The following is a 15,919-nucleotide window of genomic DNA, read 5'->3' on the forward strand; positions in this document are numbered from 1 at the left end:
CAGCTGGCACTCCACAGGGGAATGAGACACCAAGACAGCTAGTTCTGTGATCTCCCTCTACTGTGCTGATGCCGGCGGGCACATTTTGGAATCCTCCTTCTAGCCTATCAGTTGGAGAAGGCAATGGCACCCCACTCCAGTACTCTTGCCTGGAAAATCCCATGGATGGAGGAGTCTGGTAGGCTGCAGTCCATGGGGTCGCTAAGAGTCGGATACGACTGAGCGACTTCCCTTTCACTTTTCACTTTCATGCATTGGAGAAGGAAATAGCAACCCACTCCAGTGTTCTTGCCTGGAGAATTCCAGGGACGGGGAGCCTGGTGGGCTGCCGTCTATGGGGTTGCACAGAGTCAGACACGACTGAAGTGACTTAGCAGCAGCAGCAGCAGCCTATCAGTGCTAGGGGTCTGCCCCTCCCCTCCCACCAGCTTGCCTGTACCAGTTAAGGACAGGCCTCACGACTAGCTACCCATCAGAACCTGCCCTGCCTGCCAGTTGCCCATAGCAACCACACAAGGCAAGGCCTCTCAGCCAACGAGACCAGAGGCCAGCCATGCCTACCAGTGTGCCTACAGTAGCTGGCCCCGCTACAACCGGAGCGGGCATACAGCCCACATAAGGGCTGTATTGAGCATCTAGGTCTGATGGTCAGAGGGTAGCCTGAGGCTGGACTCCATAGGACATCTCCCACGTGAGGGCACTTCTCCAGCCTACCCAATACACAGAAATAGACTCAGAGAATTAGGCAGAATGGGGAGACAGGTGAATATATTCCAAATGACTTTATGAATTTGTAACAAAGGAAAAGAACTTTCAAATGATTTCACTACATGAAAGAAGTTCCTAGATGATAATTTCTTAATTTGAAGCACTAAAGTAAAAGAAAACCTTCTGCAACAAACCCCTTATCCATAACATTGTCTTACATTATAGCCAACATAGTTATTCTGTATTCATTCTTAGAGAGCTAGACTAGAAAGAAAGATGATAAACTAAGCAGAAAGGAAAACATACAAGCTTTTCCCCAATTTTTTATTCCTCCTGCTTTCTCCCAATTTTTTATCCCCCCATATGTGGGGGAAAACCACAGACTTGAAGTTCACACTGTTATGTGTATGCTCATTGGGATGAGAAAATTCTTACAGAGTCTAAGAGACCATTTGCAGTAGCTGCAGAAAGTGCCTCATAGCTTCTGGTGTTCTTGGTATTTATATGCACTTCAGAGTCTGACAATTATCCTAATTACCTCCTTACCTTGAATTTTGATATCCAATATCTCACAACAAATCTAAAGTCCTTATGTAACCTGAAAAATAGCTTCCAATGATCAACATGTGTCTTATTCACCCAAGGAGATGTCTACTGGCATCCCTGGGCATATTAACTACATTACTTTTATTACTTGTGCCAATGTTTCCATTTTTTCAAATGTTTAGCTCAACATTTTTAAAATTAATGGCTTTGAGAATCAATTCCTTTTATAAATCCAGTGGTTTAAATTTAAGTGTTTCAGAAGTTAAGTTATACTACACATGTCTAGATCCATCCTAAGTTAAATCCAGGACATCTATTCATAAATGACAAGTCCAAACCTTTATTTGCTTCACTTAATATATCTGGTCACTTTAAAATATATAGAAATAGAGACTTACCTGAGTCAGAACTGAGAAATGAAATAAGGTATGGGATGCCTTTATGGTCTCTCACTGCTCTTTGGTTATTTTTGTTTCCCATACATAAGACCCGCACACAGTTCATCACATTTACTAGCACGCTTTCTATGTCTAAGTTTAAGAGATTTATCAGAGCTGGGATTCCATTCTAAAAATAAAATAGTATTTAATTATAATCAAATTTATTTAGGAGGTCTGCCATCTTTATTTAGAAACACAAGTCTATAATCTTTCTTGATATAAATATCTGCTTATTTAGGACAGAACAATTGCCCATAAACAAATGTGTGTACTGATATGGTACATTAAGTGACAGGTGTCACAACTTTGAGCATGTCTTGAGCTTTAATTTTAAGGTGAGTATTCTATAAATATATTTTCTCTCATTTTTGGCCGTGCCATGCAGCATGTAGGATCTTTGTTCCCCAACCAGGGGTCAAACCTGCATTGGAAGTACAGAGTCCTAACCACTGGACAGCCAGGGGAGTTCCTATAAATATATTTTCAAATAGCCTCCTTTATACCAAAATAATTTGAGGCTGCAAGTTCACTGTAACATTTAAGTATCTAAAAATGAAACAACTGAGTAATATCAATTGAATACAATGCCCATTTGGAAATATCTGTCATTGTATACATTGCACTGGTAATTGGCAGTTATATTTATATAACACAAAATATTCTTTTTAAATGTAAATATAGTTTACTAATTTTAAGTGGCGTAAAGATGGCACTTCTCCCTACTAGCAGTAATAATGCAAGAATATTAAACAAGACAAGAAACAGAGGTGTAACATTATTTTCAATAAAGCTAGGAGACATCTGTAATACTGAACGATAATAAATGTTTATGAGTAACCAACAGAGATGAGAGAGATCTCCCATGGCCACTGGCTACAGGAAATACTGGCAGAACACAGTTTTCTAAAGTAAATGGCTCTACTTTCAGAGACAGGAAAACGCACACACACAATTCCCTGTCTGGAACAATAGGAATGGGCATGGAGGATGGCAGCAGGATCTTCCCTGGACCAGTTAGTCATCAAGTGTTGAGAGTTAAGGATGAATAAAGAATTATACTGATAAGATGTTTAGAAGAAGTAGACTTATTGGTGAGATAAAAAGAGACAGATTTTTGCACTGTGGAGGAAATAGAAATGACATGATGGGTACTATATCGCTGTCAGCTAAGGGAAAGCAAAGCTAAAAGTTCCCATGCATACAACCCTGCAGCCTATGTCATATTCTTATAGCCTAGAACATGGACCTGGGCTCTTTCCTACATGTATTTCCTGCAAATAGCTAGATTCAGTTCAGTTCAGTTCAGTAGCTCAGTTGTGTCTGACCCTTTGCGACCCCATGAATCACAGCACGCCAGGCCTCCCTGTCCATCACCAACTCCCGGAGTTCACTCAGACTCATGTCCATCGAGTCAGTGATGCCATCCAGCCATCTCATCCTCTGTCGTCCCCTTCTCCTCTTGCCCCCAACCCCTCCCAGCATCAGAGTCTTTTCCAACGAGTCAACTCTTCGCATGAGGTGGCCAAAGTATTGGAGTTTCAGCTTTAGCATCATTCCTTCCAAAGAAATCCCAGGGCTGATCTCCTTCAGAATGGACTGGTTGGATCTCCTTGCAGTCCAAGGGACTCTCAAGAGTCTTCTCCAACATCACAGTTCAAAAGCATCAATTCTTTGGCGCTCAGCCTTCTTCACAGTCCAACTCTCACATCCATACATGACCACTGGAAAAACCATAGCCTTGACTAGACGGACCTTTGTTGGCAAAGTAATGTCTCTGCTTTTGAATATGCTATCTAGATTGGTCATAACTTTCCTTCCAAGGAGTAAGTGTCTTTTAATTTCATGGCTGCAGTCACCATCTGCAGTGATTTTGGAGCCCAGAAAAATAAAGTCTGACACTGTTTCCACTGTTTCCCCATCTATTTCCCATGAAGTGATGGGACCAGATGCCATGATCTTAGTTTTCTGAATGTTGAGCTTTAAGCCAACTTTTTCACTCTCCACTTACACTTTCATCAAGAGGCTTTTTTAGTTCCTCTTCACTTTCTGCCATAAGGGTGGTGTCATCTGCATATCTGAGGTTATTGATATTTCTCCCAGCAATCTTGATTAGAAAGAACTTATCTCATTCAAGCTGCTGCTGCTGCTAAGTTGCTTCAGTCATGTCTGACTCTGTGTGACCCCAGAGATGGCAGCCCACCAGGCTTCCCCGTCCCTGGGATTCTCCAGGCAAGAACACTGGAGTGGGTTGCCATTTCCTTCTCTAATGCACAAAAGTGAAAAGTGAAAGGGAAGTCGCTCAGTCGTGTCCGACTCCTAGCAACCCCATGGACTGCAGCCTACCAGGGTCCTCCATCCATGGGATTTTCCAGGCAAGACTACTGGAGTGGGGTGCCATTGCCTTCTCCACATTCAAGCTGAGTACTGATCAAAAAGGACCTAGAACAGGATCTGTTCAAACATATTATAAGAGAAAAAATAGGAAGAACTTATGACAGATAAAGAATGCTCATCAGAAAAAATGTATCACAAAGTATACAAAAAACTGAAAATGATTTTGATATTATCAGTGAAAAAAATATATTAGGCAATCACCTTTATAAAACAAGGTGCACAGAAGAGACAGCAGGGCTCAGGGAAGATTTTTAGAGACAAGGGGCAGTGAAATGAGTTGGAAAAGCCCAGGAAAGATGTGAAGAGATATAAAAGATAAACAGTAGTCCACACAAAAATAAATAAGGCCAAAAACATAGCAAGAGACAAGGAGGGTAGGACTGGGTAGGGGGAAATGAAATAATGTCAAACAGTGGGACTTCAGGACAGGGTTGACACACAGCCCTCACTGTGCCTGTTCTGGGCACAGAGCTCTTGTTCTTGCTCTTGCTCGTTTTGGTGCTCATGGTCTTGTGGCTGGTTTGCTCTTTGCATCCTCACTGAGATTGGAATTCTCCCCTGGGAGCTTATGAGGGCCACTGCAGAATGAAAAGGGCATCTTTCTAGCTTCCATATGAGAGAGTCACTCAGTCAAAATGATGTTCTATGAAAAGTGCTTACGTGTTTGGCAACAACATCCTTGTTTTCAAGTTGAGCGATATCATATAGAATGACAGCGCAGCGAGAGTGTAGTTCAGGTTCCTCAGAAACCAGTAGGTTAATCAAAGCTGGAATGGCTCCTGCCTCTACCAAAGCATGCACTATACTTGGGTGGGTTGAGATATTACTCAATAACCCAACTGTTTTGCACTGTAATTTTATTTTGGAGCCTTTTAATAGATTGATTAATGCAGGAATGGTGCCTACAACGAAAAGATCAAGAAAGAGCATGGTTTGTAACTATTTGTAGTCAATTTATCATGATAGACAATATTTATGGGCATTGCCATATAAACAATTAGCAAATAATTTGATGAAATATTTATAAAATTATCATTTGAAACCACACCAATGCACGTTTCCGTCTTGTCTGTAGTATGGGCAGTTCTCATTGTCCACACATTGGATTTTCACACAGCACACAATCATACATTTCATATTGGCAACACTAAGCCACCTTTGAAACACTGAATTTTGGCTTAAGATAATTGAAAAATAAATTATTTGAGCTACCATATGGTAGAGTTCACTTTTGGTTATCGCATCAACTTTGCGTGGCAGTGGTATATGCAATTATTTGAGCACTTTATTATATTTTACCCATATTTTATATAAGCAGCCGTGAAAAATGAAAACAATTGGTTCAAAGATAGAAGTCAATGGGCACGGTGAACATAGAAAATATGGCTTCAGTTGGATGCTTGTTACTTAGGTTCAGTGTGAAGGAAAAACACTATTCAAAAACTTTTTGTACTTGTTTTTAGGAACATGTTAGGGGACTGCCTATAACTTTTTCATTCATTCATTTATTCAGTCAATCAATATTTCTGAAGCATCTCATTTGGGCCCAATATTCACATTAGACTAATGGCTACCATAATGGATAGTGTAGATAGGATATTTCCATCATTTCAGAAAGTTATAATGGGTAGTGCTGTTCTCAAAACAATCCTATGAGGTAGTAACTATTTTACTAATGAGGAAATTAAGCATACAGAAAAGTAAGCAATCAGTCTAAGTTCTAAATGCAGAACTAGTTACAGACCCAGGCCTGATCCTGTAACTGCTATTTTTATAAATAAAGTGTACAAATAGAGAAAAGGGATAATTTTTAAGTGAAAGTAAACATACAGGTAGAATGGTAAATTAATTTAATATAACTTTCAAGCTTGCAAAGTTTTAGAGAAATGAGCTTTATATAGTTTTTAGTCCTCTGCCACTTTCACTTGAAATATAAAACTCAAGATTTACAGGCAAAGGGAATTATCTTAGAAAAAAGAAAAATAGAAACTTAAGATCAACTAAAAAGTTTTCTTCACAATTAAAAATACGTTTTAAAGTTAGTGGGCATATCTCTACATAAAATAGCATAAGTAAAAGATAGTTGATAGATTTTACATCACCTGCATCCAAAATACATTTCCAGTATTCATCATTTGCTAAGCAGATTACTTCTAAAGACATGACAGCCATCATCCTTCGCTTATAGCTTTCGCACTGCAACATTTCTGATAAGTATTCAACAGAAAAATACACGTTGTAATTTCACAAGAGGTAAGAGAACGATTGATTCTGTTTCTGTATACGCCAACTGAAGCCATGAGTTGAGATCACCAACATCACCACCAACTGCATTCTTTAAATTTCCCTCTGTGCATGTGAGGTGCTTAGACAGACTGAAAACCCATGATCTTCAAAGTTTATAATCTATATAATTAGCATAAAATATCCTAAAATTCTTTATCTTTGGCCTGAATGACTTAGATTGGGCAGTCACATGGTTCAAAAATCATCTGGAAAATAATATAGCTCTTATGCCTGAAATCACTTGAATAAAATTTGAGTATAGGTTTTCAAGCATAGCAAAGTAAACTACATTACTGTCAATAAAAATCTGTTGCTGTTGTTCAGTTGCTAAGTTGTGTCTTACTCTTTGCGACTATACCACGCCGGGCTCCTCTGTCCACAGTCTCCCTGAGTTTGCTCAAATTCATGTCCATTGAATCAGTGAAGCTATCTAACCATCTCATCCTCTGCCACCCCCTTCTCCATTTGCCTTCAGTCTTTCCCAGCATTAAATCATATATGAAGCTTTATACATTGCCTGAGTATGAAGAAGATACTTTTAAAAACCTTGAATGAACCTATACTCCAGATGGGAAATAATACAAATATACATGATTCTAAACAATTTATCTGGTGCAAACAAAGCCTCATAGAAATATCTTCATTCATCTCTTTTTACCCAGCCCCCATAATACCAAATCTAATCCCAGCTTCTACCTAGGTAGCTGACTCCATGGTATTCGCTTTTAAAATTCAGGTTCCACTCCAAGAGCTAATCCTGGAAAGTTTTAACTCCTGTCCATCAAGTCAGTGATGCCATGCAACCATCTCATCCTCTGTCATCCCCTTCTCTTCCTGTCTTCAATCTTTCCCATCATCAGGGTCTTTTTTCAATGAGTCAGTTCTTCGAATCAGGTGGCCAAAGTACTGGAGCTTCAGCTTCAGCATCGGTCCTTCCAATGAATATTCAGGACTGATTTCCTTTAGGATCGACTAGTTTGATCTCCTTGTTGTTCAAGGGACTCTCGGGAGTCTTCTCCAATATCACAGTTCAAAAGCATCAATTCTTCAGCACTCAGCTTTCTTTATGGTCCAACTCTCACCACATCCATACATGAGTACTGAAAAAACCATAGTTTTGACTAAATGGATCTTTGCTGGCAAAGTAATGTCTCTGCTTTTGAATATACTGTCTAGGTTTGTCATAGCTTTCTTCCAAGGAGCAAGCGTCTTTTAATTTCATGGCTGCAGTCACCATCTGCAGTGATTTTGGAACCCAAGAAAATAGTCTGTCACTGTTTCCATTGTTTCCATCTATTTGCCACGATGGAACCAGATGCCATGATCTTCATTTTTTGAATGTTGAGCTTTAAGCCAGCTTTTTCACTCTCCTCTTTCACTTTCACCAAGAGGCTCTCTAGTTCCTCTTCACTTTCTGCCATAAGGGTGGTGTCATCTGCATTTCTGAGGTTATTGACATTTCTCCTGGCAATCTTGATTCCAGCCTGTGCTTCATCCAGCCCAGCATTTCGCATGATGTACTCTGCATAGAAGTTAAATAAGCAAGGTGACAATATATAGCCTTGATGTACTCCTTTGCAGATTTGGAACCAGTCCATTGTTTCCTGTCTGGTTCTAACTGTTGCTTCTTGACCTGCATACAGATTTCTCAGGAGGCAGGTAAGGTGGTCTGGTATTCCCATCTCTTTAAGTATCTTCCACAGTTTTTTGTGATCCACACAGTCAAAGGCTTTAGCATAGTCAATGAAGCAGAAGCAGATGTTTTTCTGGAATTTTCTTGCTTTTCTATGATACAACTTACCACTGTATTTCAAATGTGTTAGCCTTTATCAAAAGTAACAAGATACTCTTCTTAGTTTCTCATATATATATATATATATATATATATATATATACACACACACATACTATCTATATATATGGGTATATTTATACTATTTATGTATAAATATACATAATATCTATATACATATCTATGGATAGTATATATATGCATATCTATATATCTGATATAGATATACAGATATATATTTGAAAGTAAGTGAAAGTCATTTAGTCATGTCCGACTCTTTGCAACCCCATGGACTCTACTGCCCATGGAATTCTCCAGGCCAGAATACTGGAGTGGGTAGCTGTTCCCTTCTCCAGGGGATCTTCTGAACCCAGGGATTGAACCCAGGTCTCCCACATTGCAGGCAGATTCTTTACCAGCTGAGCCACCAGGGAAGCCCAGATATAGATTTAGATAGATATATATTATATATACATATCTATACATATCTATAGATATATTGGAGAAGGAAATGGCAACCCACTCCAGTGTTCTTGCGTGGAGAATCCCAGGGACGGGGGAGCCTGGTGGGCTGCCGTTTATGGGGTCACACAGAGTCGGACACGACTGAAGCGACTTAGCAGCAGCAGCAGCATAGATATATACATCTATCTATAGATATGCATCACATATACAATGTCACAGCAAATATTATCCTCAATGGTGAAAAATTGAAAGCATTTCCTCTAAAGTCAGAAATAAGACAAGGGTGCCCACTCTCACCACTACTATTCAACATAGTTTTAGAAGTCTTAGCCTCAGCAATCAGAGAAGAAAAAGATATACAGTGATATATATGCACACAAATAAACACTGAAAACCCTATTCAGTATCTCTTGGGCTGATATAGTATATATACACATTTATTTCTCTGTCTGTATCTATAGATAGTATATATATAAACATATATCTATGTATCACCTAGAGGTGATAATTTCCTTATTTTATTTCATCTGCTTCATTTTCTCTGTACCTATTGGTCATTCCTGCCACATTTTCCTGCTGGTCTGGGTACACTCTTTCCATTCTGGGACTTCCCTTTGCTATCATCTTTGAAATTTGCTTTGCTTTTCTTTTGGTTCAGATTCCCAGTTTCCAGTTAGTCAGAGAGAATTCCCTCTTTAGATCTGTAGGTCTTTCCCGGTTAGCCTTTGCAGAAAGCTCTCCAGCCAGCCTAGTGGGGATTTGTAGTGCGAATCTGAGATAGTCTCAGCTTTCCCACAGTTGGCTTGGAATGAGTTTCTCTGGTCTGCTAAGTCCTAGGATTTGCCTGTCTGCTTTCAGCATTTTATTGCTTCTTCTGGTTTTCTCTTCAGTGCTTGTTTGCTGCTATTTAATTGCCATGTAATTTTAGTTGGGACTTAGGAGGGAGTAAAATTAGATGTGTACATTCAGTTGGCCAGTAATTCTTACCTTTATAATAATTCTGGCTAGATCGAATAAAAATTGAGTGGGGGGAACTCAAATAGAATTTTTTCATACAACATTATCAAAATATGAGGAAAGATGTTGCTGAAACTGTTTCTAAAATTAGGAGGTGAGGAATGAATCTTGTATTTTCCACTCAAACTTTAATTTCCTATTTCTTTTTCTTCTTCTTTTTTTTTTTTTTTTTTTTTTTTTGATGGAACAGAGGATGGTTGCTTTTGGAGAAAGTTGGAAAAGTAAAAATAAATATAATTGTATAAATTACCATCTGGGTTATTATTCTTTTATTTTAATTCAGAAATAAAACTAATTTTTCACATACAAAAATAGTTCAGTATTTTTGTATTTTTGGTTTTAACTCAAAATATGATGCATGCTTTATTTGTTCTATTTCAGAGTGAGTGTCAATAATTAAATTGAATAATGATAAGAACATTTATTTATAAAGAGAGTATGTGCTCCATACTCACCTACCAATGTTTTCCAAACTGGGAGTTCAAGAATATTTAACTCTATTATATGCTTGAGCACCTCTGTGTGAAAGGTTAGCACTGATAAATGAATGATGTTATTTCCTTTAATATCTGTTTTTCTCCAGTTAGCACCAAGAGAAAGCAGGTATTGAATAGAGTCCAGGGCTCCCGATGTGGCAGCAAGAAGCAGTGGGGTACACTGATTCCTAAAAACGGAGGAAAACCTGGTGACAGCTGAGCACGCATATAGTGTCGAATCCCTTTTTGGAAAGCTATCCAAACCGCTGTTGGAGGAACTCTGATGGCTACATCACCTTCTCTTCCTTCCACAGTGTTCTTCTGTAGATACCACAGGTAAATAGAGTTGCCCCCCTGGCCTTAACTGTCCTTAGTGTTTGCCCCACCCTCCCTCCCAACTTAACCATCATGCCTTGTAAGCTGTTCAGAAGTTGATATAATCTGTACAGAGTTCCTGGACTATGCCATCTCACTGATTCGTCACAAGTCTATGAATGAAGGTGAAGAAGCAAGGCAAGTATGATCAGCCCATTTTACAAGTGATGAAACTGAGGCTCAGACAGTGTGTCAACCCGTCTCTTTAGAACTCATGTCCACTTCTCAAATGCCAGCATCCTCAGTGTGGCGGAAACCAATACTTTTTGTCAAAAACTCAGGATCTGCTTTTTAGACAGTGAAGGTCTTTTGGCTGGGCACAAGACTGGCCAGCCCAATGCCACGTTTCCTCGCTTCCCATGTGGAGAGGTATGGCCACACGACTGAGTTTGGCCCGTGTGGTGTTAGTAGAAGTTACCTGGCGATTTCTTAAAGAGAAATGGAGTGTGCCTTTACTTGTCCTCTCTCTTTCTCTCAAGGCTAGAATGCAGGCACAATAATGAAAGCAGAAGTGGTCATTCTGTACCAGAATAGGGGAACCACACACGAAGACGCCACAGCAGGACCTCTGGTTTCTCATACTGCCAGCCTGTTACACCAGCATTCGCCCACCAGCCTAGACTTCACGAAAAAGAACTACGTTTATCCTTATTTAAAATACAGATACTTGGGGCTCTCTTTGTCAAGGCAACCTTGACTATAACTTTACTAACAGATCTATTGAGTAAAAATGTGACCTTAAGCAAACTGGATTACTTTATTGTCCATAAAAGAATGAGAGTACCAACAATCAGCTTATTAGCACAGACTTCATGCATAGTCTCCTTTCCTTTTTTCACCATATTACATGGCCTCAAATATTAATTTTCTAGTCCTTACAACCATGCCTTCTGAACCCCTTTCTCTTGCTGCCTGTCCTTGAACTCACTAATATCCAGCTGGCCCAGGCCTCTCCTCTATCCTCTTTTTCCTGGACCCAGGGAAAACTTGTCCTTTATGAGTAAACATCTCTTCATTTTCTCCCTTTTCTATTTGAACAAGAATGTTTTCTTCCTGTTCTTTTCTTTCTCCTACTCAGTGGTAGGAATAAAGGTTACTTCTATAATACTTCTAACACCATTGCTCTTATTTCCCTCGCTTGAAAAATAGGTTATCAGATTATATTACCCTTTCCAGGTCCGCACTGCCACTGCCCTCCTGCCAGTGGGTCCCTACCACCATCCTAGCTCATGCATTGGTTGCCTCACCAACATGCCTCCTTTCTGTTATCAGTGACTTTAACACCCATGCTAACCACCATCTGTGTCCTGATCACACAGGTCCCCGTCATACCCTCCTGATCTGTCTCCATATCACACATGGTCACACTTCTCATGAGCTCCACATAGATCTCAACCTTGGTAACTGTCCTCTCTATAAATCCTTTGCTTCTTCCTTATGTTCACAGATAGCTTCTTACTTCAACTTCTCATTTTCAACTGTGTGACGTTTTTAGTACTTCCAGTCTTTTACCCCACTTGTGCTCAAAGACACACTGTCAAAACACGACAGAACTAAGAACTGCACTCAGACCTCCACTTCTCTTGGCTCTTTCCAGAGTCTATTTGCCAGAGATCCTGGTTTCCAGAAAGCTTTCTCCACATGCATCTCTGCCCCAACCTAGGGAGGATTTGTTTCTACAATGAATAATAATGGACAAGTTATTTGAAGATTCAGAGATATCTGAAACTCTGCCTAAATCAAAACTATAACATAGTAGCTAGATTACTGGCCAAGAAAGTACCCTCAGGAGAAGTTTGCCTTCACCCTAAAGGTCATGAGTTAGCTAAGTTGTAAAACAGAACATTGCGTGGGATGTTTCCCTGTTGCAAAGTTGTTTTCCCTCTTTGTATTGTCTTTCTGTCTTGGATACCACTAGATATTTCTCCTGTTGTCCATGGTCTGCCCACCTTGGTCTGGAGCAGCCTCCTGGTTGTATAAGGCTCAATTTAGAGCAACTTCCTCCTTCCCTTGTTTCATGTTTCTTCTAAGACACTAAGTAGTTAACTTGATAAACTAATCTGTAGAACCACCCTTTGGAAAAAGGTTAGGAAAAAGTTCCTAGGACTTACTCCTTAGTCTTTCAGAAAACTTGTACAGGTTAACAGAAGTTCGATCTTTATAAATTCTAAAGATAAGTGGTAGAAGAAGATAGTGACCAGAAAAGGCAGCAGAGTAAGCCCGACATAGCCTTTGAAATCAGTCATAACAACCGTTCCTTTTAGGGTCAGTGCTTGGGGCAAGACATGAAAGCAGAAATTTGTATTTTTACAAATGATTAGTAACTTACTCAGCTGTTGTCTCAGCTTCTAGTAAACTAGGATCCTTCCTGCAGAGAACAATTATGATGCAGATATTGTCATAGAAAGCAGCAAAGTGAATTGGCATCCAGCCTCTTTTTTCAGAAAGTGTATAATCAGCTTTGAAACAGAGTAGACAGATGGTTGTTTCTAAGGAGCAAGCCTGTGCTGCCAGGTGTAGAGGTGTTGGACCTAGAATGGATAGACAATTACTTCAGTGCTCAAAGATCTAACATTCCTAAAAAACATGCCTTTTTATTAATCATGCCCAACCACAGAGCTTAGTTCTGTGTGATATAAAAGCTCTAAGAAGATCACTAAAAGGATTTAGGCAACTCTATATTTCTTTAACTTGGGATACCTGACCATTAAAAATAAATACTTCTTTATAAGTTATGAAGAATAAATATAACACTTAAAATATTAAATATTTGAAAATTTAACTCAATATATAAAATAGTCTTATCAGTGTTATAAACTATTTCTTGTTTAAATTATTTTCCATTTTATTCAAATGCTTTGTAGTAAGATAAAGTTCTTTAAAATAAAAAAATATATATGCTCATAAAAGATCTCTATGTCACTAAATCCTGGTGGGTATTTTTCAATTCTTATCTTCTCAACAGTAAGTTGAACACTTTAGTTTTAAAATGGTTTCTTCCCCTGGCTTTTGAGGTATGAGACCCTCTTATTTTTCTCCAATTTATCTGGCTACTTATTGTGCAGTCTCTTTTGGGACCTTTTCATTATCCTGATGTCAAAATGAGCCTTAAGACTTTTATCTCCTCAATGGCTTCATTTACAACCTATAAATTGATGACTCCTAGGATTATGCCTCTAGATCTGATTTATTCTCCAAGCTCCAGATCCATTATCTCGTTAGGCATCTCCACACCCCCTTCAAACTTATCATATTCAAAACTGACCTCCCATCTTTTCCTCCAAACTTGATCCTCTTTCATTGCTCCCTAATTCATGAAGGATGTTGTCATCCAGCCAGTTCTATAAACCATAAACCTGGAAGAGTCCTCTCATTTCAGCTTCATAACCAGCTCTCATTACTAAGTCTGGGGATTCCCAAGAGGCTCAGCGTCCGCCTGCCAATGCAGGAGATGCGGGTTCAATCCCTGGGTTGGGAAGATCTGCTAAAATAAGAAATGGCAACCCACTCCAGTATTCTTGCTGGGATAATCTCATGGACAGAGGAGCCTGGTGGGCTACAGTCCAGGATGTTGTAAAGACTTGGACACGACTGAGTAACTGAGCACGCACGCACATCACCAAGTCTAAGTATCTCTAGAACCTCAACTGATATCCCCACTTTGCTCTTGCCCTTCCCAATTCACTTTTCAAAACGTAAATCTGATCTTTTTTACCTCTTGTTTAAAACTCTTTAGTGGCTTCCTGAGGCCACTTGATAATGATGCACAAAAAAGGGATGCACTAGCTCCAACTTAACCTGAACCATCTCCCCTCCAAGAAGAAAAAGAAAGGAAGAAAGAAGGGAAGAAAGAGAGAGAGGTAAGACAGATGGAAAGAGATGCAACATACACACCTTGTTCTCTTCATTCTTGTAGCTCCTCAAACATACAGTGACTGACCACACATTCCAGGCTCCCAGGAAAGTACTGGTCTACGCCTGTTGCCCAGCATAATAATTAATAGTGCCCATTCATTTTCAAACTCCTTGATTTGGATGATGAATTATTGATCACCCTGGGCTATTTCTGCTGTCTGAAAGCTTCCTTCTCCCAAACAATACCTCTATGATTGGGGTCTACCTAAATCTTATTTATTCCTCATCCAAAATGGTATTTCCTCAGTGAAGCACTATTTTTCGCCCAACTCAGAAAATTTCAGTGGCTTCCTGCCTGTCTTAGCAGTCTAAGTTCTATATCATCAGTTCAGTTCAGTTCAGTTCAGTCGCTCAGTTGTGTCCGACTCTTTGCGACCCTATGAATCACAGCATGCCAGGACTCCCTATCCATCACCAACTCCTGGAGCTCACCCAAACTCATGTCCATCGATTCGGTGATGCCATCCAGCCATTTCATCCTTTGTCGTCCCCTCTTCCTCCTGCCCTCAATCCCTCCCAGCATCAGAGTCTTTTCCAATGAGTCAACTCTTTGCATGAGGTAGCCAAAGTACTGGAGTTTCAGCTTTACCATCGGTCCTTCCAAAGAACATCCAGGACTGATCTCCTTTAGAATGGACTGGTTGGATCTCCTTGTAGTCCAAGGGACTCTCAAGAGTCTTCTCCAACACCACAGTTCAAAAGCATCAATTCTTCGGCGCTCAGCTTTCTTCACAGTCCAACTCTCACATCCATACATGACCACTGGAAAAACCATAGCCTTGACTAGACGAACCTTTGTTGGCAAAGTAATGTCTCTGCTGTTGAATATGCTACCTAGGTTGGTCATAACTTTCCTTCAAGGAGTAAGCATCTTTTAATTTCATGGCTGCAGTCACCATCTGCAGCGATTCTGGACCCCCCCCCCCCCCCACCAAAAATAAAGTCTGACACTGTTTCCACTGTTTCCTTATCTATTTCCCATGAAGTGATGGGACCAGATGCCATGATCTTCGTTTTCTGAATGTTGAGCTTTAAGCCAACTTTTTCACCCTCCTCTTTCACTTTCATCAAGAAACTTTTTAGTTCTTCTTCACTTTATGCCATAAGGGTGGTGTCATCTGCATATCTGAGGTTATTGATATTTCTCCCAGCAATCTTGATTCCAGCTTGTGTTTCTTCCTGCCCAGCGTTTCTCATGATGTACTCTGCATAGAAGTTAAATAAGCAGGGTGACGATATACAGCCCTGACGTACTCCTTTTCCTATTTGGAACCAGTCTGTTGTTCCATGTCCAGTTCTAACTGTTGCTTCCTGACATGCATATAGGTTTCTCAAGAGGCAGGTCAGGTGGTCTGGTATTCCCATCTCTTTCAGAATTTTCCACAGTTTTTGTGATCCACACAGTCAAAGGCTTTGGCATAGTCAATAAAACAGAAATAGATGTTTTTCTGGAACTCTCTTGCTTTTTTGATGATCCAGCAGATGTTGGCAATTTGATCTCTGGT

The 15,919-nt window shown here is 39.8% G+C and overlaps 1 protein-coding gene across 1 annotated transcript in view; it reads right to left on the reverse strand.

Annotated features, from left to right (window-relative positions):
* ANKAR (ankyrin and armadillo repeat containing) overlaps nucleotides 1-15,919 on the reverse strand; it is a 52,179-nt gene that overhangs the window by 19,632 nt on the left and 16,628 nt on the right. The window contains exons 7-11 of the mRNA XM_055571961.1: nucleotides 12,829-13,030; nucleotides 10,104-10,312; nucleotides 6,191-6,295; nucleotides 4,749-4,990; nucleotides 1,653-1,821 (exon numbers count right to left, since the gene is read on the reverse strand). Coding sequence (XP_055427936.1) covers nucleotides 1,653-1,821; nucleotides 4,749-4,990; nucleotides 6,191-6,295; nucleotides 10,104-10,312; nucleotides 12,829-13,030 — 927 coding nt within the window. The remainder of the gene's footprint in view (nucleotides 1-1,652; nucleotides 1,822-4,748; nucleotides 4,991-6,190; nucleotides 6,296-10,103; nucleotides 10,313-12,828; nucleotides 13,031-15,919) is intronic.

The sequence above is a fragment of the Bubalus kerabau genome, chromosome 3, assembly GCF_029407905.1.
Source record: "Bubalus kerabau isolate K-KA32 ecotype Philippines breed swamp buffalo chromosome 3, PCC_UOA_SB_1v2, whole genome shotgun sequence".
Taxonomy (NCBI): Eukaryota; Metazoa; Chordata; class Mammalia; order Artiodactyla; family Bovidae; genus Bubalus; species Bubalus kerabau.